Source organism: Cryptomeria japonica, chromosome 4 (genome assembly GCF_030272615.1).
Source record: "Cryptomeria japonica chromosome 4, Sugi_1.0, whole genome shotgun sequence".
NCBI lineage: Eukaryota > Viridiplantae > Streptophyta > Pinopsida > Cupressales > Cupressaceae > Cryptomeria > Cryptomeria japonica.
In genome coordinates, this window is record NC_081408.1 from 519,093,551 (window position 1) to 519,120,913 (window position 27,363).

At 38.8% G+C, this 27,363-nt stretch overlaps 1 protein-coding gene across 1 annotated transcript in view; it reads right to left on the bottom strand.

The window, feature by feature from the left end:
• Positions 1 to 27,363, bottom strand: part of LOC131031219 (DEAD-box ATP-dependent RNA helicase 38) — an 89,560-nt gene that overhangs the window by 9,565 nt on the left and 52,632 nt on the right. The window contains exon 5 of the mRNA XM_057962268.2: positions 15,253 to 15,318. Within this exon, the coding sequence (XP_057818251.1) occupies positions 15,253 to 15,318 (66 nt within the window). The remainder of the gene's footprint in view (positions 1 to 15,252; positions 15,319 to 27,363) is intronic.

Sequence of the window (27,363 nt, forward strand, 5' to 3'; positions counted from 1 at the left end):
AAGGGTTGTAACAAACCAGCTGGTAGAGTGTGCTCATCTTTGTTCCTCTAACATGTATGACACTCCTTAATATACTTCAAAACATCACTTTTAAGTTCCTTCCAAGAGAATCTCTCCCGGATCTGCCTGTATGTTTTGAAATAACCTTGTTGACCAGCAAGGGGGATGTCATGGAAAGTCTTCAAAATCTTCTCTTTTAACTTAGATTCAGCTACTATGAAGATTCTTCCCTTGTACAGAATCAATCTTTCAACTAGTTTGTACCTTTCATCATGAAAAGTACCTTCTATAAGGCTGGTTGCAAACTGATTTTTGGCATAATCAGCAAGCAACAACTCCCTCCAATCAGCAGTAAGCTCACAAAGTGAGCTTAAATGGGGTCTTCTGGACAAGGCATTTGCCACAACATTGTTTTTCCCCTTAACATACTCAATATTGAAATCGTAAGCCTGCAGCTTACTCACCCATTTCTGTTGTCTCTCATTCAAATCTTTCTGATGCATGAAGTGTTTAAGACTATTGTGATCAGTCTTAACAATGAATTTGCTCCCACCAGATATTGTCTAAACTTCGCAAGGGCATGCATTATGGCAAGCATTTCCTTGTCATAAATTGAATACAGTCTCTCAGGACCTCTCAATTTCTTGTTCTCAAAGACTATAGGATGCTTATCTTGCATGAGGACCGCACCAACACCTTCTCTAGATGCATCACACTATAGCTCAAATGGCTTGGTGAAATCAGGCAATGCTAAAACAGGGCAGGAACTCATGATCTTTTTAAACTGCTCAAATACTGTCTGTGCCTTTTCGGACCATTCAAAAGCTCCTTTCTTCATAAGATCTGTGAGGGGGGCAGCCAACTATGAATATCCCTTCACAAACCTCCGATAAAATCCACACAATCCCAAAAATCCCCTCAAATGTGTTATGTTTTTGGGAGTAGGCCAATCAATGATGGCTCTAATCTTTTCAGGATCCACCTTCACACCACCTGCATTGATAATGTGACCCAGGTAGAACAACTCTCCCATCCCAAACTCACATTTGGACTCTTTCGCAAACAAGGATTCAGATTCCAATATGCTCAACACTTCATCCAACTACTGTAAATGTTCTTTCCAAGACTTGCTGAATATAAGTATGTCATCAAAGAATATCAAAACAAACTTCCTTAGCTGCTCTTGGAAGATTTTGTTCATGCATGACTGAAATGTAGCTGGAGCATTAGTCAAGACAAAGGGCATGACTAGGAACTCAAAATGCCCAAAGTGGCATCTGAAAGCAGTCTTCTCCACATCTGATGCTCTCATCCTAATCTGATGGTACCCCAACCTGAGGTCAATCTTGGAAAAGAACACTGCCCCATGTAGCTCGTCAATGAGCTCATCAATCCTCGGAATAAGATACCGATTCTTGATGGTTTTCTGATTCAAGGCTCTGTAATCCACACACATGCGCATGGTCCCATCCTTCTTTCTTACCAAAACAACAGCCGAAGCAAAGGGGCTTTTGCTAGGCCGTATGTAACCCATGTCAAGCAATTCTTGCATTGCTTTCTCAATCTCATCCTTCTGCTTCTTAGGATATCGATAAGGAGTAGTCATGACTGGCTTAGCTCCTTCTTCAAGCTCAATAATGTGTTCGGCACCTCTTTCAAGAGGTCTGCCGGGAGGTGGGTTTTCGAACACCTTGCTTCTCTTTGTTATCAAAACTTGGATGTCTTCAGGATAGTTCCTATGCTCTTTCTGTGGTTCTGAGGACATGACCATGATCTTGCTTCTATCCTTGATCATCACTGGAATATCTGAGGAATAGCTACCCTTATCTACCAATGGATTGGAAGGCATTATCAAACACTCTGCTGCCCACTCCACCTGATTATGGCGGATTAGCCTTTCCATTTTTTTCAAGGATACCACTTTAAGTCCCCCATGCAACATTCCTCTCAACACTACCTTCTTCCCTTCAGACATGAATTTCAGCTCCATGGTTTGTAGGTTTAGTGTGATCTCACCAAGAGATCTCAGCCATTGAATCCAGAGGACTGCATCATCAGTCCCTCCAATGCTCACCACAAAGAAATCATCTCTGATTTCATGATTCCCCAACTTCAGAGACATGTTGGAAATCATTCGATTACAGGATATAGTGGAGCCATCTGCTACCATGACTTTGAAGCCCTCAACTTCCTTTGCCACTAGTCCCTTTTTTGCAACAATCCTCTCATCAATGAAGTTGTGTGTTGCACCTGTGTCAATGAGAGCAATGACACGATGCTCTCCAATCACACCCCGAACTCTAAAGGATTCATTTTTGTGAATGCTTGAGAGTTGAGCAACCACTCCTCTATCTTCTGACCCAAATTCAGGCCCTTTAGGAGCCTCTTCATACTCGTTGTCCTGAACTTCAGTTTGTTGTTCTGAAATTTCAGAATCAGATCCATCTGCAGAATAGCACTCCATCTAATGCAAATTCCCCTTTCCATGACACTTATGTCCGGAGGCCCAAGGTTCTCTGCAAGAGTAACAAAGATTCTTCCTCCGGAGCTCTTGACGAAGCTCATCATCCATTCGAGGAGGGAACCTCTTGGTCTGATTTGTGAACTTCTTCTTATCCTTTCTAAAAGGAAAAGGCTAAGGTCACTCTTCCAAGAGCTTGCTGATAATCTCTTGGGGCAGCAGACTTGTGGTCATTCCTCCTCCCTCTCTTTTTCTGATTCATAAACTGATCCAGAGTTAGGATATCTCGGATCTCACCAGGAAGGGAAGCATACTCCATGTAGTTGTTTCTTATTTCATCAACTATGGGTATCCCTGTTTCAGCTTGTTGTACTTCTCTTGACAGAAATACAAGTTGTAAAGGCCTTGGGGCTGAACCTCCATTGTTACTCCCGTTATTACTCCTGTTTCCATTGCCTACAGGAGCGTTAGAAGTGCTGGCTTTCGGTCCATTGTTGGGTTGATTAGGGGTCCCAACAACGTTCTGGTTAAGCTTGGCCAGCAGTAGGGACATCATGTCCATCATGGCATTGAATTGTCTCTCTGCCCTCTTATCAGGTGCCTCATTCGGTTTTGTGGTCTTATCTGCCATTGAATCCACTGAATCTGAAGTATCTAGATCTTTTCCTCTGTTTCTCAATACTTCTGAGAAAGTGTCCTCTTCCGGCACTATCAGAATCTGAAACTGCTGTCTCTTCTGCTCTCTGTTGTAGTATCTGATTTCTCTGTCACTCATGGAGACTTCTGAACCCACTGACACTCACAGGCTGGCAGGAAAACCAGCTCTGATACCACTGTAATATCCCAGTTATTTTTATTTTTATTTTTAAGGCCAGCAATAAAATCAACAAGAAATTAACCCGTTAAGGTTAGAAAACATAAACTGAAACCATACTAGAAAGTAACCCTTCCACTTTCTGATCACCAAGTGTCCAATGTGGGAAGGTGAGAGCATACGATGTTGAGGGGATCATTAGCTTAAGAAAACTGAAACATAATGCAATGCTTGGGCGGCAAGCCAACCCCTTCCGCTTATCCAACGGGAGAACAAGGAAACTTGGCGGTAAACCAGCCAAGTGAGATACTCAAAATAACAATCACTCAACCGCAATATTTCAGCAGGAGGACTACAATTACATAATAACCTCAACTCGACCACTTATGCAACGGGAGGACCATTACACATAGCTATCACTCGACCACTTATGCAGTGGGAGGACTGAAAATTACCAAGTTGCTTGATATTAGGCGGCAAGCTAGCCTCTTCCACTTTTTCAGTGGGGTGAGAGTTACAAACAGAACTGGTTAGTAGTACTACTACTTAACCTTACAATAATAGATATAAGAGGAGAAAAGTGCAGATTATCACAATAAGAACATGAATTTCTGCTACAACCAATTTGCAGGCTGCAATTAAAAATCAGCAGCCTATGGAATTGCTAAAATGTTCATAACTCCCTCATTATACATCCGAATCAATTCAAACCAGTCCCAAACCCACCATATATCATGTGCAATGACAACCAATCAAAACCACACCCCAAACAACCCCTTATTAAATTTGCACGCATCCCAATGCAAAAACAGAAACCCACGCTATCCCTGGGAATTCCGATTTAGCATAATAAATTCAAAACTCAAACAAACATGTTGTAAACTCTCAAAGTTTATCGCCAGTGCTGGGAAGGAAGAAGGAGATGATACCCATAATCGTCAGTTGCTTCAGCAAAGAGGTATGATCGAAAAGGTACTTCAGCTACAGGCAAACCAACAAGTCTCCAAAATCACTCCAACACCAACAAAGTCTATGGCAATCTCTGAGAATGTAGAAGAATACAATGCACAGCTAGGTACTATATTTCAAGTACGAAACCGGGAAGCACTAGGGAGACGCACTCCGAAGCCTCAAGTTCTGTTGCCAAACCGGCAACATAACATTACAATTTTTCAAGATGCCTCAAATGAGAGCCCAAGGCTCTTATTTATAACTTCTCCACAACCAAATTCAAATGCAAATTCCCCAAATTCCACTTCCTTTGTTTGCATTTCATTTCACCTTCATGTGGACCCAAGTGTAGCGCCATATTCAATAGTCAAACTCCACGCCAAAGACATGGACCCACGTTAACCACTTTGGCGAATATTAGAGATGCAATATAAAAATAATACTCCTCTAAGTAATTTCGGCATCCCTTAATACACATGAATTTCGCCAAACTTAGGAGATAATAGACATTAATCCCCAATTCCAAAAATCAATAGCAAATAATCAAAATAATTTAAATATTAAACCTTAGGATAAGGAAATAATATTTAATTGCGTCACATGACTCCCGTACTGATTTCCTGTCAAAACTAGGATGAAACTGAGCCAAGAAGACCACTGAGCTGCTACAGGATCAGGACCCTATCCACTGCCAAAAATAGAATTATGCCATACTACCACTTACTAAAAATAGTAAGTCAAGAACTAATGCTCTGAAAAGCATGATCTCCGCGCCCAAAGATAGAGCATGGAGAGCTCAGTAGGACAGTGTCACCAGAATAGCCATCTCCTAACTTACTAAAAATAGTAAGTCCTCGCTTCATCAATGTTGGACCCTCATTCTTCATTCCACCTAGCCTACAGGTCTCAGGAATGGGCTAATGGACCACTGGAAGGTCATCAGTGAGAAGGGGACATTATAGTCCCTCAGTGTGTGTTTTTATGTGATGTTGCTCATCTCCATGTGGCATCCCTCCTTCATGTGATGTCATTCCATGAGCATAATGTCATGCATTTCACGCTTGAAACATCCTTGTTGATGTCTCTTATTTATATGCAACCATCTTCCCCTTTTTCTACCTTAAAATGATTTGCATTCTATTGTTACTGCAATTATTTTATTGGGGGGCTCTCATTTACACACTTTTCACTTTTATGCTCCTTACAGTGCTAACACCCTGTTGCATTGGACTTTTGTGGTGTTCCTGTAATACTGGTAGCATATGAATCATCTAATATAATACAGTTTGCTAGCCTATGGATCTTCATATGTCCTATCTCTTTTGGATACTCTTTATGGTCACCCTACAACTCAGTTTGTAGTGCCAGTGATTCATGAGCATATCGCAAAGAAATGGGACTCGCTCGAAATCGCCCAAACTCGGCGAGTCCGAGTCCGAGTCAGGCCAAACGAGTCCCAGGGGCTCGGACTCGGACTCGGCCGAGTCTGGAGAGTAAACTCGCCAGACTCGCCGAGTTGGCGATTTTGGCCCAAAATCGCCAAACTTGGCGAGTCCCGAGCCCTAGACTCGGCCGGCGTTGGCACAAATAAAAAGTCAAAAAAAAAATAGTTTGGAAAGTTTTTTTAAATCCGTTTTTTAATGTTAATTGTCTTCTAGCCCTAAAAGTGACTTTCATTTCATTCACTTGCAAAAAAAGGAAGAGTAAAGTGAGTTGGGAAGAAAAACAAGGGTGCATAGAAGAAAAACCAACAACGAGGAAGCTCAAGTTTTCTTCAATTTGTCACATTGGAGCTGCATTGTGTTTCGATTTGGTGCATCAAGAGTTGGATAGGAAGAGTTTGCAGCTCATTTCAAGCTTGTTGTAAGAGGTAAGATTGTTTTTTTTAACATTATTTTGTTTCTTATATGCAAAAATTCCATTTTCTATTCATTTATTTTGAAAGTTTTACATTTTCTTGTATGCAAGATCTTTTGTATGTTTGTAATTTGTATGTAGCATGTAGTATGTAGTTGTACTATGTAGGGTTGTATGTAGGGTTTGTAAATTTATTTATTTTTAAATTGTAGGGTTTGACAAACCCTACAATTTTTTTTTAAAAAAATTTACAAACCCTACTTTAGTTTTTTTGAATGTATGTATTAATTTTATTTTGTATTTGTAATGTTTTATTGCAGCAAACTTCACTTTATTATTTGCCTCAACTTCAACTTTCACAAAACTATCCTAAAATGTCTACTTCAGCTTCTAGACACCCCATGAGAAAGGACACTGCTCGGAAATATCATGAGGATTTTCCAGGGCAAGGAAAGGGGCAAACAAAATGTATGTTTTGCAAAACAATATTCCATGGAGGTATATATACGCTGAAATACCATATTGTTGGTGTGCGTGGACATGATGCCGAACCATGCCTAAAAGCAGTCTCTTAGGCCATACGTGATTGTTATGTAATGGTTGAGGAGATTGAAAGAAAAAAGAAACAAAAGAAGGATCGAGCGGCCATTGGGAGAGAGACAGTTTTAGGAAGAGGGACACAGTTAGGTTGTGTTGGAGGCCCTTCTTCCTTACCTCCATATCGTCCCACTCAGTTTGCTACTGCTGGTGCTTCCGTTTCTGCTTCTGCTTCTATAAGTGGCAGTGCCACCACCACTTCTCATGCTCCTACCACTAGTAGTCGTAGTGGGAATGTTACCATTGGACCTAAGATTCGTAAATCTAGGTTGGATTCCTTCTTTGTGCCTCGCACTACTCCTGGGTCCCAACCGTCGCTTGAGGGCATGGGTTGGAACAAGGAGGTCCATGATGCTGCTAAAATGGCAATTGGCAGGTTTGGAGCTACAGCAGTATTCCATTCTTTGTAGCCAGGTGAATGTTTTACTAACTTTTATGTTTGATAACTTTGATTGTTTTAATTTTTATACTTAACTTATCTCATTGAGTTTCTTTGCGACAGGTCTCCTTATTGGCAACAAATGGTTGATGCCATTACCATATGCGGGGCGGGGTTCAAAGCCCCTAGTGAGAGTGATTTGAGGGGACCCATTTTGTCTCAAATGGTGGATGATGTGAAAAAGGATTTAGATGAACAACGCCACATATGGAGCACTAAAGGTTGCACCATCATGACTGATGGTTGGACAGATAGGAGAAATAGAACTCTCCTTAATTTTCTTGTTTCTTCCGCAGGTGATTGATTAATTTTAGTTTCATCTAGTCTTTAATTTTTTATTTTTTATATAATGGTTTATTGAATGATCATTGACCTAGCTTTATTTTTTTATTTCAAGGGGCACCGTTTTCATCAAGTCCATTGATGCCTCTGCCCATTGCAAGAATGCCACCTACCTATGTGAGCAGATAGAGGAGGTGATTGAAGATGTGGGTGAGGAGAACGTGGTACAGGTGGTGACCGACAATGCAGCAAATTATGTTGCTGCGGGTAAACTTTTGATTACAAACTAATTTTGTTTGCAAATTAATTACTATCTTGTAGTTTGTACCTCCATTAATTACAATTTACAATGCAACAAATTATGTTGCTGCAGGTAGACTATTGATGGAGAGGCACCCATCTATAGTTTGGACTCCATGTGCTGCTCATTGCATTGACCTCATGTTGGAGGATATTGGAAAAATCCCATGGGTCAAGAGATGTGTAGAAAAGGCAAGAAATGTCTGCAAATTTGTATATAATCATTCATGGGTGTTGGCTCTTATGAGACAATACACAGAGCAGAAGGAGTTGCATCGTCCAAGAATCACAAGATTTGCCACAAACTTCCTCACATTGCAGTCCATGCTTAGGTCTAAACCTGCCTTGAGACATATGATTGTTGGTGAGAAGTGGTCTTCCTCATCCTATGCTACCACCCCTGCAGGGATAGAGATGGCAGACTGCATTTTTTATGAGCAAGGCTTTTGGGTCCCTTGTGATGAGATAGTGAAGGTAATTTTTTTATAAATTCTACAATTTAGCTTCATGTTTTATAAGTTATTATATGTATTCTCTTATTTGCTCATTTTTCTAAATTACACAATATTTTCAATTTTGCAGTTTGTTAAGCCCTTGGTGGTTTTGTTGCGAGTTGCGAATGGAGATAAGCCCGCAATGGGCTATATATATGAGGGCATGGATAGGGCGAAGGAGGCCATCAAATTCGTCTATGGAGCAGATGAGAGCAAGTATGGTCCCATTTGGGAGATCATTGATAGGAGATGGCATCATCAGCTACATAGGCCCATCCATGCGGCAGCCTATTATCTGAATCCGGCATTCCGTTTTATCCCTTCTTTCAAGGCTGATGCGGAGGTCCTTAATGGGCTATATGCAATCATGGAGAAGATGGGACCTGTTGGTACTTCTCAGATAGACCTTTTTCGAGAGCTACAGATGTTCTCAGATGCACAAGGGGAGACCTTCTCTCGTCCTGTCGCCAAAGACGGTAGGACAACTATGATGCCAAGTAAAAATAAATTGTTAGGCTTAATTTTAGTTTTATTCAATACTATATTGTAACTTGTTAAATGAGTTCATGAGTGAGACTGATTTTATTTATTTTTCTCATTTCAAACTCAGATCATTGGTGGAACTTTTTTGGCCCAGAGACACCAAATGTTCAGAAGTTGGCCATTCGTATCTTGAGCCAACCATGCAGCGCATCAGGTTGTGAGCGCAATTGGAGTATGTTTGAGCACATACACTCCAAGAGGCGCAATAGATTATCTGTGGAGAAGATGAATGATCTCGTCTTTGTTCACTACAACCTCCGCCTGAGAATGAGAAAGAATGCAACAGTTGACATGTCTCCTATCATTCTAGATGAGGTTGATCTTGAAGCAGAGTGGGCCAATGAGAATCAGACAGCTCCTGGGACTCCTACAGTTGTATTTAGTGATCATGACATTGATTGGATCGACCAGGTAGATATAGAGGCTGAGGCTGTAGCCATGGCAGAGGAGGAGCAGAGAACACGAGCAGAGACAGGAAATACTGAGACTCGGAGTGACACAGCTGTTCCTGATGTTGGTGAGCATGACACAGCCGTTCCTGATGTTGGTGAGCATGGCATGGTGTCACGGGGAGCAACTATGGCTGCTGAATCATCCAGGACCTACTTTAAACGCCTTCGCAGGGGGCCAAGGCGAGAGGGTGCACGGCCATCTCAGCCATAGGCTTGTACACTTGTAGTTGTATTTAGTTTTACTATTTACCTTTGGTATTTGTATGAAACATTTGATGATGATCATATGATGACATGGATTTTTTATTCCATGAGTTTTGTAATATTGTATACATTTGACAATATTTATATATCTATGTTTCTTATTTTCTTCAACTACAATTTGCGTTTATGCTTATGTGATTGATGTATACTTGTGTATGTAATCAAATGAGCCGAGTTTAATGATGTTTTTGTGTCTTTAAGGTGTATTCAATAAAGGGTGTCTGAAACAAGTTTTAAATCTTTAAAAATCTCTAAATTTCTTGAGTTTTTCACTTTCTCGAGTCTAGCCAAGTCCGGAGCCGAGTCTGACGCCGAGTCCTGAGTCCGAGTCCGAGTCGGCCTTGCCGAGTCCGAGCCGAGTCCGAGTCCCATTTCTTTGGCATATTGTATGGTTCCTAACATGACACAACTTGCTAGCCCTAGAAGCATACTTGGCATGCCTCTCTAGCTGCATATTGCTATAGAGTGCCTCTCTGTTTCATTTTCCTCCTCTCTAAGATTATTACTATAACTCAAACTGGTTTTGTTGAAAAAAGATGAACACTCAATGACCTTATCACTAGTTGAGAAGCTACGTCTTGGGCGAGATCCACAAGACAAACTGTTTGTATAAGTTTGATAGATTTTGAGAAAACATAAGATAGGATTGAGTGGCCCTGGCCCTTTATTCTTCTAATGCTTAAGGTCTTGAGCTTTGGAGATTATTTTTACAGAATGGTTAAAGTTCTTTCTCATGATGCCTCTGCTCAAGTACAGAGATCAGTGACAAGCTTACTATTTCTTTCTACACAGACAATTCTCTTAGAAAAGGGTAATCTTTGGCCCTTCCCTCTTTATGATTGCTGCTAGGGCCTTGCACATTTGTTGAGGTAATACTGTTTAGGCACTCCTAAAAATAATACCTATCAGAATAGTTGCCTGATATTCAATTTGCAGATGAAGCTTTTCAATGCCTAGAAGAATTTTAACATTCTTTTTCTACACTTAATTGTTGGAAGTATGTGTTGATATGTTGTTGTGGTTGTCAGTGATGTCAAACTTGTTCTGGAATGTCTGTGGTGCAGATTTATCTTGCTGTGTTATTGGTGCAGTTGATCTGTTGGTAGTTTCGGAAGTGCTTGGATCCAGAATTTGTTGCTGGTGTTGAGTATTATTGTTATCTTCATTGGATATAGTTTTGGTATCATGGTTATGATAGCATTGTGGTCTGGAAACATCCTTGTGTTTTGCGGGTGTTGTGGCATTGATCGTTGCTGGTTATGAGATTCTATGTTTGACCTATCCTTAGGTCCGGATATGATTTGTGGAAGCGTGGTTGATATGTTATGGGTCTCACCGTAGTGTGTGGAGATCTAGATTTGAGTTGTTTGCATTGGAGAGTATGTTTTGATTGGTATTTGCTTATGCTTATATGGTTGTGTAGCATGTGGATATGTTGTCGGTTATGTTCCGGTGATTGCGGATCGCTCAATTAATCTTTGGAAGATGTGTTTTGGTCCTCTCTTTCTCTTGGAGTGGATCAACACGCGTGTTTTTGATTCGGAAAGTATATTCAAGCCGACTTGGTTTAAGCTTTGATGATCTATCTTGTATATAAGAATGAGTGTGATTAAGTATGAGCATGAGATGTGAGTGAGAGTAGATATGGTGAATAGCGAAGATTAGAGGTTTGGTAAAGAGAAGAAGAAGAGTTGTTTTCAAATGATATGCAAGTTGTGCTGAGACTGTGATTGTGTGGTCATGATGGATGCTTGATGCAGAGTTCAAGGACAGCTTCATGATCAGGAGATCCTTCTTTTCAGATTATTTTTCTATATCTTGCCCTAAGTGCAATTAGCTTCAGGTTTTGCAAGTCCTCTTTGTATCTTGCCCCATGAGCAGTTAGCCTTGGTGTGCAAGTCCGGAGCAGTGAGCTCCCATTTGTAATCATTTCTATTCATAGTGGATATATTCTTGTGGGCTGGTGCTCACCATGGTTTTTCCCCATTTGGGTTTTCCACGTATAAATCTTGGTGTTTGTGTTGGATGTGTCTTGAAGTTTAATTGTTAATGTGCTGCATTTAATTTTTGTTTTAGACTAATTCACCCCCCGCCTCCCCTCTCAATCCTGCCTTGGGTTCAAGAATATATATTGCTTTGCTCCTAGCTCTAAATTGTCTTTCATAAGTACTTGGTGCTAGGTTGGTCTCCTCCCCTTGACTGGTTGATCAGTATGGGTTGGACCATAGTTGAAAAACTCGGACTCGCCACGGACTCGGCAAACCAAAAATTTGGACTCGGACTCGGACTCGTGAAAGACTCGTGAAAGACTCGGCAAGGACTCGGCAAAAAAAAAAACCATAGTTTTACAAAAAAACATAAAGAAATTAATGCATTTAAAGAACATAAGAGCCATAATTGAAACATTACACATGTCACATACTCATAGTTTCAAACTTTCAACTCTAAAATGTACAATACCAAGATTTCTTCAATGCTAATTATGCTTTTATATGGAGCCTAATCAGACTCGGAGGTTAAATTTTCCCTACTTCCATCAGCGCAATTTCCCCCCATATTTTTCGATGGGGGTTTCGGGGCAACGCCCCCAAGTTGGGGTCAAGGGGCATCGCCGAAAGATCCTAAAATTTGACTAAGTCTGGAAAATTGAAGAATCCTCCAAAAACTAGATTTTGCATTATAACTCCTAGAGGTTCGAAACCACTCTCAAACATCCTGACAGTATATATGGAATATAACTTAAAGTCTGGAATGTCATTTTGATCTTCAAATGCCCTGAAATTTGGCTAAGTCTGGAATGTCTTCCTGATCCTGAAATCTGACTAAGTCTGGAAAATTGAAGAATCCTCCAAAAACTAGATTTTGCATTATAACTCCTGGAGGTCCGAAACCACTCTCAAACATCCTGACAGTATATATGGAATATAACTTAAAGTATAAGAAAGAAGAAAGATAAAAGGAAATGTCACTTATACTTAAATGTTATATTCCATATATGAATCCTGACGGAGAGACCTAATTTTTTCACATGTTAAACTCAATTTTAAAGCTTGCATGACATTTTCTCTGGGTCGCACGAGTCCATCTGAAAGACTCGCGAGTCCTTGCAAAAGACTCGCGAGTCTTTCAGATGGACTCGCCAGGACTCGCCTCGCGAGTCCTTGGCGAGTCGACTCGTGGCTCCCATGGACTCGCGAGTCTGTGGCGAGTCCGTGGCGAGTCCACGAGTTTTAAAACTATGGGTTGGACTTGGGGTGGTCATGATAAAATTATCAAATACATTCATATCCCTTTCTCTCTGAATCACTCTTTTAAAGATATATGGCAGAGGTGTTTGATGTTAGTTTAAGATCAGATTGATAACAGAAAGCAGAAAATAAAAAATGCAACACACATAACACAACAGTACCCTGGGAAAACCTCCCTCTTGGAGATGAAAAACCTAGCAACAAAAGATCTCAGATTATATTAATTAAACTCAGTAGTAGATTTACAATCTTGCTTCACACATGAAGCATACTTCAAATTAGGGCACACATTAGGGCAACTTATCTTGCTGTAGGCGATACAATATGCTGAAGGCTGTGTCCTTGAATACTTCGCTGCCCTAGATGAAGTTCACTGTTACTCTGAATGGAGTCGCCAGCCTTGTATGATGTTCGCTCAGCCAAGAATGATGTTCGCCCAGCCAAGTATGATGTTCGCTCAGCCAAGAAAGTAATCAGGATGAATTCATTGGACTGAAACACTAATTCACTTGACAAAGGCAGATCGCTGATCAGTAGACAAAGATAGTTCGCTGTATGTGAATTGGCATTGAATAATTACAAATCAACTTGTATATATATGCCTCAATGCCTCCTAATAGACCTTCGGTCGGCCTTATTGTTTTGGCGCCAAGAATAGGATCAGACCTATAAATTAAAAATAAGTGATATGAAGATCGCAGATTAAAGAAAAGAGCACACTATTTTTATTTTTATTTTTTTAAATAAAATTTAATATCTTTTAATTTTATGTTTTAAATCATGTAGTTTTATTATTTATTTTCTTTTTATTAAATATATCAAAATAAAATATAATATTTCAAATATTTGATTTAATATTTGATTTAATATATTTATTATTTAAACAAAAAGAAAATTTAAAATCTTGATTTTATGTTTTAAATCAAGTAGATTTGTATTTGTTATTTAAATCTTTAATTTGTGTGTTTTTTTAATATGTTTTAAGAAATTATATATTTTCAAATCTTCGATAAATTTGCCGATTTTTAATGATTTTTTGCCGATCCCAATTTTTTTAAAATTTTCGGCCAAAAGATTTATTGCCGATTAAGAGATTTTCATCTTTGATTTGAATGAAAACAACCTCCAAGTCCCAATTTCCCTACAGAGAGAAAAAACAAGAGTAGATACTAATTCATTAATTACTAAATTGAAAGTGAAGTTATAGCCAAGGACAATACATGGCTAGTCAAGCTCAAAGACAGATACAAGTTTATTTGAATGTTTATCGTTGGGATATGAGGAAATGTAGGTCAACCTATCTTTGTATTTTTTAGCTGTGGCTATTTGAATGTTAAGTCCCAATTTCCCTGCAGAAAGAAAAAAAAAAGAGTAGATACTAATTCATTAATTTAAATTACTAAAATGAAAGTGAAGTTATAGCCAAGGACAATACATGGCCAGTCAAGCTCAAAGACAGATACAAGTTTATTTGAATGTTTATCTGTTTAACACAAACTGAAAGGAATTCAAAAAAAGTAAACTCAATTTTCAAAATATTCCAATAATCATATTGAGATTTTGTGTGCATCTTAGCTGTGACTGTTGCCCATAAGGTTATAATTTGCAGTAAGTAAGATCACTTACTACTCCAATGGCCAAGGTTCAAAATTGACAAGCATACTCTATAATAAAAGAAGTGTAACTTCTAAGCAGGCAGCATAGGCAAGCCCATGATAGATGACAAGCAGACAGCCCACGGTAAACACCAGGCAGACAACCCAAGGGAAAAACAAGACAGGTGGCCCAAGGAAAGAGCCAGCAGGGTGATCCAAGCTCAACGTCAATCAGACAGTCTGAAGCAGACCCAAGGAAGATACTAAATACACTGGCTAGATGGAACACAAAGCAAGAAGCTCAAGCAGAGCTAAGGCAGAAACCGGGCAAACAGGTGACGCCTAAGGGGAATGCTAGATAAGCCAGTCAAGGCTAGCCCAAGAAGGATGGACAATGAACAAAATTGAAAAATATGTTTTAAGGAAAATAGAAAAACGATAGCAGGCTTAGGAATCGAGAAAACTTACAGAAGACTCTAAACCTGCATAATACAAAAATACTTTCCTAAATACCCTGAAGATGTTAAGAAATGGACTATTCCTTACAAGAATATTTCTCATTGTGTAAACAGATACAAAAATAAAATATATTATACTATTGACAAGAACACCCTTACCTTTCCTCTCAATAAATGACAAGATCACCATCTTCCTGCAGTCTTTGTACCATATATTTCAAGACATATTTATGCAAAATGGGTTTAAAGAAAAGCAAGTATTGTAAATGCATATTACTGTAATTCTTTTTAGAATTTAAACACAGAAAAGAGCAATATAGCACAACAAGAAATTATCCATACACCATAGGAAAATCAAATTCACAATAAAGCAAAAATATTAGATTCACTTATAGACCCCTCTTGATGGCATCGGAGGGAACCAGGCAGCCTGCTCACAACCTTGCCGGCAGAAGAAGTTTAGTACTTGTCTAGAGGGAAATAAAAATTTACCATACCTGAAGATCACCTCGATTTTTCTGAATGTCCTTTATAATTCTCATTGAGTCATCTCTAAATCCATCCTGATTTCCAAAATGTAAGAAATGTCACAGTCAATTAATTAAGTTACGTATCTAAAAACTGCGAACACATCTCAGAATCTAAAGAAAGATAATTTCAAAAATGAACAATTAAAACTGTACACAAAATTGGGTGATCAAATGACTTCCACTTTGTATGCCATACATAAATGTGAGATCGAATCTGTTATGTAAATTAAAATACAAGCTTTGCCAAGAATGCATAAGAAGCTACTCGAAGATCCAAGCTATAGTCACCACCACTTACTATATCAAACTCCTCTGTATGTCAGTGTACTTGCAAAATTTTACTATCTTGTCATCTTAGTGAATTACAATGATGAAGCTTTTTGTTTTGGCAACCTGTTGACGTGTATTTTGTACACGACCAAACACAAAATAAAATACCTAAAGGGTACCTTATCCTCTCTTGAATAAAGTCTCCGAATGCTGAAGATGTCGCGAAAAAGGATCAATCGGGATGACTTCAAGGTTCTTTGTTGTAGGATCTCTATGTGTGGATAAGCTCTTTGTGGTATGATGTGATTTTGCTGGAATCACAAGGGGACTTACACTTGATGACCTAAATGTCTGATTCGCTTTGAATATTGTTGGAACACAGGATTTTACTGGCTTAGATTTAAAAAAAAGGAAAAAGGACAAGGGCGAGGAAAGGATCCAATTCTGATACTAAGAATGTAGGAGCAATGAATGATCTTTGATGAAATTCTAACTAAGTCTTGTTTTGACATCCCAGGACCATCTCCACAAGGTTAGTGCAATCTTCAAAGGAAAGCTTTATGATGTTCAAATCATCACTACAAGCATAGACACCATCAGGCTGATGCATATCAATGAAGAAGCGACAATTGAAGTTAAGCTTAAGCTAAATGATTCCAGTTGACTACACAAGGCAAGTCTGCAATCAACAAACTACTAGTAGTATGGATATACGAATTTCACCATCAATCAAACACATTTCTTCCACTCATCTAATAACATGAAATCAAATATGAGAAGTATAAAGACCATGCAAATTGTTGAATCGACCCATAAATTTCACCATTTCTTCAATGAAGTTACAAGTCTTTTACAACAACATATTGGCAACAATCTTTGCCTTCTCTTTCTATTCTACTCTAATTGCTATTCTATCAACTGACTATCCACTATTAGCTAACTATTCACCTTCTAACTACTCTCTATTCGCCTTTACAAATGAAGAGTCGGGGCTTATATAGTGCCCTTAATACAATTCAATGGCTAAGATCAATTTGAGATCAATGGCCAAGATTCTACAATGAAAACCCTAATTAGGGTTTGTTACAACAAACTCAATTTTGACCAATGAAATAATTGTATTAATTGGACACGTCTTCTCTAGAAAATTCGACCAATGGATAGCTGGGGTAGGTACATCGAAGTTTGTGCCACCTCCCATGAGTTAGGTACATTGAATCTGGACACGCTGAGGTGGACCAATCCGACTAGAGGAGTGATGACTGGGATGCCACCTCGTCTGACACTTGTAATTTGGTAGATATTCAACTTGATGTTGTTGAGAAGCTAGCTTTAATTAACTCTTCTAAAACTATCTGCTTCTTCAACAAACCCTTGCTCTGACTTATTTTGTCTTTGATGTGCAGGATGATGATGTACCTCGCCTTGGACTGCTAGATTGGAAGAGGTCGCCCTTATCCTTGCTCGATCTTCTTGGAGGAGACCATCCTTGATCTGGCTTGATTTTCTTTGATGAGAGTCTGCCAAGTAATAGATCTTCCGACTCCGGGCTGCCATTTGATGCCTACACAAAAATTCCAAAATTAGTCTTTAAGCATTATATCTTAAAATGTAGAAATTAAGACTCTCCAAAGGGAAAATTCAAGATATTGATTAGGAAATTTCATGATAAATCTAGAATTCTTCATTTCCTAATTAATTAATCAACAAAATCAAACTCTCAAGTCTTAGACTTCTTTTCAAAAATTGCTATGAAATTAAAACAAGCCTTGACGAAGAATATCAAAATGATTTCCATACCTTCTCTTGAGTACTTAACTCTAAGACCTTCGAAAATGATGAAAGAAGACTGGATTTTGCTAGACAAGGTTTAGATTATAGTCTTCCCTTGGATGAATTATGCCTCCATTAGCCTTCAAAATGAATTTCACCTTCTTTAGTCTCCACACTTAGCAAAATTTCGCCTTCAATCTTTTGGATTTCGCTCCTCAAATTGCTCCTCAATTTCGCACTTTAGAAGGGATGAATGAATGATTTGAACTTGAAACAATGCCCCCCTATTATATAGAGTGCTCACCTTCTTTCCTCCAAGGCCAACTTGGCAAAAGGGATAAATAAATAAATAAAAACTCTTTAAAAAGGTGGCCGATTTGCCAAATAAAGGCAAAATAATGCCTTGAGCGCTTATTAACAAATTTAAATTCAAAAATTAATTTTAGATGCCTCCAAGATGTCCCTTTTGATTATTTCAAGATCAAAAATTAATTTATTAAATTGCCAATGCCTTTAATTTAATACGAATTTAATCTTTTCAAATGCTTCGAAGTTAGCAATTTTGGGGGATTTGAGGAATATCAAAGTTTGATTAAGGCCACAATGAAGATTGACAATAATTTCACCCTGGACCCTCAGCAAGGGTTAGGAGCGATTTTCCAAATTAGGCCTTAAATATCCTATTTTTGCAAATCCAAAATATCACCAAGGCACTCCAAATGGCATCTTTTACTGGAATTTGGGCTTGATTTCACTTGAATTTTGGAAGAAAAGTGCATTTAGGATTTTTTCACCCTGGACCCTCAGCAAGGGTCAGGAGCGATTTTTCAAATTTGTGCTTACTCCTTCATCAACTTTTCTTGAATCCACCCTTCAAGGCTAGGCAAAGGTCTTCTTCTTCCACTCCATCCAAGCTTGGTTCGTTCCTGCAAGGCAAAATAGGGGATTTTCAAATTTTCGCCCTGGACCCTCAGTAAGGGTCAAGAGCGATTTTCTCATTTTAGGCTATAATCCACCTTAGCTTGATTGTTGAACTCTCCCAACGCAATTTCCAAGATCCATTTCCTTGCACCACTGAGTTATTTCATCAAAATCTTTAAGGAAATAATGCTTTTAGAGGAATTTCGCCCTGGACCCTCTGGAAGGATCAGGAGCGATTTTTCTTCCCTGGCTTAGAATCATCAAGTTTTGGAAGCAAATCCTCATTCATCATGTTTTTTGAAGGCCATTTCTACCTTGGTATAACCTTGCCTTAGCACAAACTTGAAAAGAAATTGTTGGTTTTAGGCAAAATCCTTTATTCTTTTAAGTTAAAACTTCTCCGGAGGGTAAAGGGAGTTGTCCTTGTTTCATTCATGCCCAAGACTTGACTTTTTTTCACTACAAAATAAGGGAAATTCAAAATTTCGCCCTGGGCCTTCAGCAAGGGTCAGGAGCGAATTTACCTTAGTTGCCCAAAATTCACCATTTTTCATGCTTTCAAACCCTCAATTGCATCAAGTGACGTCCAATCTTCCTTCTGGGAGACCCTGCACAAAACAAGTTAGCCAAAATTAGTGAAAAATAGGCTCATACAAAATTTTCGCCCTGGACCCTCAGCAAGGGTCAGGAGCAAAATCTTCATTCCAGGCTAAACTATTCAATTTTTTTGGTTCAAAACACTTCACAGGGCAAGGTAAGATCATTTTCAAGGCCAAGAACAAGGTTTCAAGCTCAAATAAGGTGGCAAATGAAGTTTAAAATGAATTTCGCTTTGGACCCTTAGGAAGGGTCAGGAGCGAAATTCCTAATCTTGGCCAAAATCCATCATTTTTTCAAGGTTTTCAAACATTTCCAACTTTCCCTTCAAAATGTCTTGCAAGTCAAAATTTGGTCAAATAAGGCAAGAAATGAGTCCTAGATTGATTTTCGCCCTGGACCCTCTGGAAGGGTCAAGAGAGAAATTCGCTATTTTTAGACTCTCTGCCAGGAGAATTTTATGGAATATAACATTTAAGTTATATTCCATATATACTTTCAGGATGTTTGAGAGTGGTTTCAGACCTCCAGGAGATATATTGCAAAATCTAGTTTTTGGAGGATTTTCAGTTTTCCAGACTTAGTCAAATTTCAGGACCAGGACATTCCAGACTTAGCCAAATTTCAGGATTAGGACATTCCAGACTTCTTCACTCACCAACTTGACCTAACTCAAGCAGAACCTGCTATCCAAGTGATCCCCTTGGCGACACTCGAAAGTTAAAGGCTAACAGACAAAACCCTAAAAGACCCAGAAAACAAACCCTAAAAAGCAAAAAACAGGGGTCCCCATTTGCAATGGGGCGATGTGTGAAATGGTCACAACACAACCCTAGACATCACAACGTATCTATTGCAAAATAGTACAAAAATAATAATTTCTACCAGATCAGCATTCTCTTCTTATGCCACAATATTATTTCATTAGGCTATTTTATCTGCTCAAAAGTTATGGAGCTTGTTTGTTCCAGGATTTCCTGGGGTTTTTCCATCATTCTGGGCACCTCGGACGTTCTGAGGATGTGGGGACAAGGACAGAACATTGCCTCCCCATCCCCTGTTTTCTGCAAATTTTTGGGACATCCTAGGGATCCCCCCCACCACCCCCATGGGGGACCCCTCCTGGGAATTTCTCCAAGGGGAGCCGCCAGGGCATTCCCTATGTCCCCAAGACGTCCTAACAGCCTCCTCAGACAGACAATGATTCAGGACTGGTCATAAGTTACGTTGATTTCTGATCTCAACAGTGTGCTGGCAGTGGTCCATTAATTGTTATTTGGTTCCAACGATGTAAATCTGATAATTATGATAGTTATTAGCCTTTAAGTTCCACTGCGTACCATGCATCTGACGAAGTGGGACCATACAACACAGTTGCATCAATATTTAAGGAACTGTCATATATTGATCTGCACTATCTCTATCAAGACCAGTATACTGCACTTTTTTTGTCTTCTCTATGCTACTGATTGCTATGGGACACCTTTGTGGTAGTTTATCCTTTACCTAGGTGGGCCTGGCAACTTACTCGTTCATTTTATATTTTCCTTGACAATTTGTTAACAGTACACATAGAAACTTGCGATGAATGATTTGGGGATTGTGAATGGTCTTGTCAATTGCAACAACTTTTGCTGTTATTCCCATCTCAACAGGGTGGATCTTGTCATCTGTAGACTCTAGTGGGTACTTTGAACCTTCAGCTCATTTTAATGATTTCCGATTTTCAGCTACTATGATTTTCAACTGATAACATTTATGATTTTGACAATTGGTATTGTTTAATATTTATAACTTTATATATATATATATATATATAGTCCCTTCGTTGTCCCCAAAATTTAGGATAATTTTTCCCATCCCCAAAACCTGTCCCCATCCCAGAAACTCAAAGAAAGACTGGTTTTTTCAATCTCACAATTTTCTTTATCCACGCATGGAATTTATTGGTATTTACCAATAGTAAAAGGTCCATGATTTTCTGTTTGCTCTCAAAGCATAACCTGTTCGAAATCATGTTAGTGTTTACATTGGTAAGTACAATAATGTGTGTGAAGTTAATATAAAATTGAGTTATAGTAACTATTAGGGTTTCAAGCTCATCCGAAGCAAATATGAACTAACAATTATATGCAGATTTAAATACAAAAGATAAAGAAATAAAACAGGACACAAATAACACAGAGATTTAACGTGGTTCACCCAGAATGGGTTACGTCCACCATACACAGCCGTCCAATCTTTCTTATTATCCAGCAAAAACAGTACATCAACCTTACAATGCCTTAAGCATCCCAGCCGCTTATAACATGCGTTTTTAGGGCAACAAACAAAGTCGGCCTTTTTAGGGTTTTATTACAATGTCGGTTTTCATCAACGAAAAACGACGAAGATACGTGCTGAGTGTACAGTACTTTGCTGATCAGTCGCCACATTTCAACAATCTCCCACATGGAGACTGATACTACACAACACCACTGTACATGCAACATCTGCTAGATAAAACACTAGGACTTTACTGGTATAAATTCCACAATTATCAATCAAGAAGACCAACAGAAACTGATGAAGAAATCAGCTTCTCCTGTGGAACTGCTTTTGTAAACATATCGGCAGGATTCTCACTTGTGTGAATCTTCTCAAGCCGTAACTGACCCTCCTCCAAAATAGTCCGGATGAAGTGGTACCTGAGCTGAATGTGCTTTGTCCTTGAATGAAAAGCAGAGTTCTTCGCAAGATGAATGACACTCTAGCTATCAGTATACAATGGGCTATCCTCTTGTGTCTGACCCAATTCCTTCAAAAAACATTGCAACCAAATCATCTATTTGTTGGCTTCTATAGCAGCAACATACTCAGCTTCAGTGGTTGAAAGTGCAACAACCTTTTGCAGCCTAGAAACCCAACTGACTGCAGTTCCCCCTATAGTAAAAACATACCTTGTAGTACGCCTCCGTGAATCAATATCACCCGCTAGATCAGAGTCAACAAATCCACTTAGAGCAGCATTAGATCCTTTGAAACATAATGCCTTCGTAGTAGTTCCTTTCAAATACCGAAGAATCCATTTCACAGCATTTCAATGTTCCATACCCGGATTACTCATAAACCTGCTCACAACTCCCACTGCATGTGCAATATCTGGCCTTGTGCATACCATTGCATACATCAGACTACGAACAGCTGATGAATATGGGATGCTAGACATTTTATTAACCTCTTCCTATGCCTTTGGGCACATCTCCTTAGTCAATTTGAAATGACTAGCCAAAGGTGTACTAACTGCTTTTGCATCTTGCATGTTAAATCTTTTCAACACCTTCTTTATATACTCACTTTGAGACAAATTCAAGGTTCTATTTTTCCTGTCCCGTGTAATCCTCATACCGAGAATTTGCTTAGCTGCACTCAAATCCTTCATAGCAAATGACTTGGCTAATTTCTGTTTAAGATCATTTATATGTTGCATGTTAGACCCAACAACAAGCATGTCATCAACATAAAGCAACAGGATAATATAACTACCATTATCAAATCTTTTAAAATATACACAATGATCAAAATGACATCTATGATAACCGTGTTCAGCCATGAAACTATCAAATTTTAAATACCATTGTCGGGGTGCTTGCTTTAGGCCATACAGACTTTTCTTCAACCTGCACACCAAGTTCTCCTTACCTTTGACCTCATATCCCTGTGGTTGCAACATGTAAATTTCCTCCTCCAAATCTCTATGGAGAAAAGCTGTTTTGACATCTAATTGTTCAAGATGTAAATCATCTGAAGCCACAAGACTAAGTACAGTTCTAATTGAAGTCATTTTTACAACTGGAGAAAATATTTCATCATAATCTATACCCTTTTTCTGTGCAAAACCTTTTACCACAAGTTTGGCCTTATATCTTTTCTGACCTCCTTCCTCCTCCTTCAACCGATAAACCCATTTGCTAGGCAAGGCTCTTTTTTCTGTAGGTAAAGGGACTAAGTACCAAGTCTTATTTTTTATCAAGGAGTCCATCTCCTCTTTCATGCCTAGCTGCCACTGCTGTTTGGCATCCACCTGCATTGCTTCTTCATATTCTTCTGGTTCACCAAAATCCGTTAATAAAATAGAATACAAAGAAGGAGAAAATCTTTCAGGGGGTCTACTTGTCCTCGTAGAACGTCTAACACTTGCAAGAGTTTGTGGGACAATCTGTTGTTGCTGAGCATCAGGTACCTTTTTACCAATCCATGCCTCCTCTGGAATACCACCATCCAAAGGGGTTGAAGGTCCTCTCTTTATCAAATAGACAGCAGTATGTACAGCATCTGCCCAAAAATGTAAGGGCAATCCAGCATGCAATCTCATGCTCCTCGCACATTTCATGATGGTCCTATTCATTCTCTTTGACACACCATTTTCTTGTGGAGTTCCTGGAACTGTCTTCTGCTTTCAAATCCCATTTAAGGAACGGTAATCTTCAAATGCTTTGCTACAATACTCACCTCCATTATCCGATCTGAGACACTTCAACTTTTTTCCTGTCTCATTCTCAACCAAAGCTTTCCATTTCTTAAAAGTTTCAAAAACATCTGATTTTTGTTTTAGGAAATATACCCATGTTTTTCTGGTTGAGTCATCAATAAAAATAACATAATAACAAGAGCCACCAAGAGATGATACTTGAGCCGGTCCCCATACATCTGAATGTACAAGCTCTAACTTCTCACTCTTCTTCTCTTTCCCAACCTTGAGAAATCTGACTCTTTTCTGTTTACCATAAACACAGTTTTCACAGAACTCTAAATCAATTTTCTTTAGTCCTGGCAATAGATTTTTGGAGTGAAGGATTTTCATTCCTTTCTCACTCATGTGCCCAAGCCTATGGTGCCACATTATCGAATCTGTTCTTGCAACATTTATTGTTATTGTCCCTGCAGTAACTTTATCTGTAGCAGCTAAGGTAGAGTAAGCGTTACCAGTACACAGATATAATGTGCCTACCTTCGCACCTTTAGCTACTACTAATGATCCTTTAGTGACCTTCCACATACTGTCTGAGAAGGTAACTATGCAACCTTCACTACCTAGTTGCCTTGCAGAAATTAAATTTCTTCTTAAATTAGGAACATGTCTTACCTCCTGCAGAAACCAGTCATTACCATTCTGCAACTTGATCTTTATCTTTCCTTTTCCAACAATTTGACAGGGCTCATCATCACCCAAATATACCTGTCCAAAATCACCTTGAATATAATCTAGAAAATATTTTCTATGGGCTGTAGCATGAAATGAAGCCCCAAAATCTATTACCCAGGAATCATTAACATTATCCAAACATACGATTAAAGCATCTTGTAAAGTATTACTTGCAATATTAGCTTCCTTACTATCATTTTCATTTTTGTCTCCTTCTTTGTTTTTCCGAGACCAACAGTCTTTCTTTAGATGACCAGGCTTTCCGCAATACCAGCAATCTTTCTTTCCTCTAGATTGAGAGCGTCCTTTCTTTGACTTTCCTCGTGACTTCTCATTCCCAGGGTCTTTTCCTCTTTCCTTTGATCTTCCTCTGTTCTCCACATTCAAAACACTACCCGATGATGTTGAAGTCTCACCTGTGCTTTTCCTTCGCATTTCCTCGCTTAGGATAACACCAACAATATCATCAAATACCAAAGTATTTTTACCAAAGACAGAGTTACTTACAGCCATAACCAAGCTATTCCAGCTTTCTGGCAAAGAACATAAATCAAGAGAGCCCTAACCTCTTCTGCAAAGGTAATTTTTACTGAAGACAATTGACTGGTAATTGTATTAAATTCATTTAAGTGCTCCGCTACAGATCCTCCCTCACTCATTTTCAAATTAAACAAACGCTTCATAAGAATACCTTATTCGAAGCCGAGGGTTTCTCATACAACTTAGCCAATGTTGCCATCAAATCTACAGTCGTTTTTGCTTCTGTTATATTGAATGCTACAGACGACACAAGGCACAATCGAATGGATCCCAGTGCCTTTCTATCTAAAATGTCCCACTCTTCATCTGATATTGTGGTCGGTTTCTTTGCCTTTCCTTCCAATGGCCGCCACAAATCCTTTTGATACAGGTAATCCTCCATCTGCATTTTCCATAACTGATAATTCTGGCCGTTAAACTTTTCGACCTTGAATTTGGAATCCTCCATTGCTTCCACTCAAATCTGAAAGTCCTACCAATTTACAGAAAACCTCGCTCTGATACCAATTGTTAGGGTTTCAAGCAGATCCGAAGCAAATATGAACTAACAATTATATGCAGATTTAAATACAAAAGATAAAGAAATAAAACAGGACACAGATAACACAGAGATTTAACGTGGTTCACCCAGAATGGGTTACGTCCACCATACACAGTCGTCCAATCTTTCTTATTATCCAGCAAAAACAGTACATCAACCTTACAATGCCTTAAGCATCCCAGCCGCTTATAACATGCATTTTTAGGGCAACAAACAAAGTCGGCCTTTTTAGAGTTTTATTACAATGTCGTTTTTCATCAACGAAAAACGGCGAGGATACGTGCTGAGTGTACAGTACTTTGCTGATCAGTTGCCACATTTCAACAATCTCCCACTTGGAGACTGATACTACACGACACCACTGTACATGCAACATCTGCTGGATAAAACACTAGGACTTGACTGGTATAAATTCCACAATTATCAATCAAGAAGACCAACAGAAACTGATGAAGAAATCAGCTTCTCCTGTGGAACTGCTTTTGTAAACATATCGGCAGGATTCTCACTTGTGTGAATCTTCTCAAGCCGTAACTGACCCTCCTCCAAAATAGTCCGGATGAAGTGGTGCGTGCTGAGTGTACAGTACTTTGCTGATCAGTCGCCACATTTCAACAGTAACAACTGATGAATCTATTCTAGGCGAGAAAATAATTATTAGGAGTGTTTGTTTGTTTGTTTTATGAAGGCGTCATTGAATGAGGTTTCATATAATATAAGATATGGAAATCCTGTAAGTATGTAATCAATGATTGAACAAAAGAAGTGGAATATAAAAGCATATTATTCTGTGTAGAAAATTTTATTTACAACTTTTATAAACTCTCCTCGAATCTCTGCCCATGTTTCTTATGTGGTATCAGAGCGGGACTTACTGCCATCAAATTTGGTTGAGACATTTTATTGAAATCACAGGCACAAAAGTGGAAAGAAGCAAATTAGTTGTTTCTGTAGAGGAAAGCAAAGCAAATTCCATCTTATGTCTTCCAATAACACAGATAGTTTTCATCATTAGTGCTATCTATGCGAGCTTTCTAAGGTTTGATACCATCATGCTATGGTTTTCTCTACCTAAGCTACATGAGACAAGCGTATTGGTAAGCACAGGAAGCATCCAGGAGAGAGTGAAGTGGTTCTGAAATGAGGTGGAAAAGGCATCAGATAGACTAGAGGTGTGGTATGGCCTATTGCAGAGCTACTCAGAGTGCTTCCCCATCAGCACCAAGAAGGATGTGAAGGAGTAGAGTCACAAGGAATTAGGCCACTGCCAGAAAAGATCAAACTTTGTTAATGTTTGATGCATTTTTTTTAGCCAAGAAAACCCCTTGAAGTAAGGAGATCACTCATGCCGCAGTAAAGGACGAGACACCACTTGAGAGGAAGTCCAGAGTGTCAAGTAGCCTGCCAAGACAAGAAAGAATCATTGTTAAAATCAGATCACCCAATGTGTACTGTATTCCAAATTGGATAAGGATCACAGTGCTATTTTTCTTTGTTTGAGTCACCACTGAAGGAGGCAAATTGCCCAATAAAGAAATCAACCAAGCCAAGATAAGTTCGCAATCGAAGAAAGTGCAAAAATATTGTTGAAAGAGATTGCTGTTATATGTGAACCCGCATATACAAGAAGCTGCCAATTAAAGCAAAATGTTGGGTAATAGTTTCCAATTAATTTTCAATAGTTTTGTCATAGTAGTGTGTTGTCAAAATCAAGGTGTATCATTTTGTTTATAATGGAATGAAATGTAAATAGTGTCAAAAAAAAATTAATATATAAATAGAAATTGGAGTGCATGATCAGTGGTACTGTTGGTGTCTGTTTTATCATCTACCAAACATTAGAATAGGATACCCGAAGGTATTCTATCCTCTCCTCAAAAATCACTACTAATTCCAAGGTCTATATGTGCAAACAAGCGACTTTAGTGAAATAGCTTCTTGGATAGTGTATGCTGAAAATCTCAAGGGGGACTTACGTTAACAAATGTCTTTGAACTGTTGGACTTAGATGGATTTAGCAATTTTAGGCTCTCTTTTTTTTTTAGATTTTCTAGGATTTAGACTTTCAAAAAGGAGAAAAGAGATAGGGTTTAGGAAAGCTAATCTAATCCTATGAACTCCGGAGACAGTATCAATTGGGTGCTCTCAAGAAACCAAACTTTGCTTCGCCACACTAGGGACAACTACACACAGCCGGTGCAATCTTCAATGGATTGTGCTTATGATTAAGATGTTGGGATGCACAGAGGAT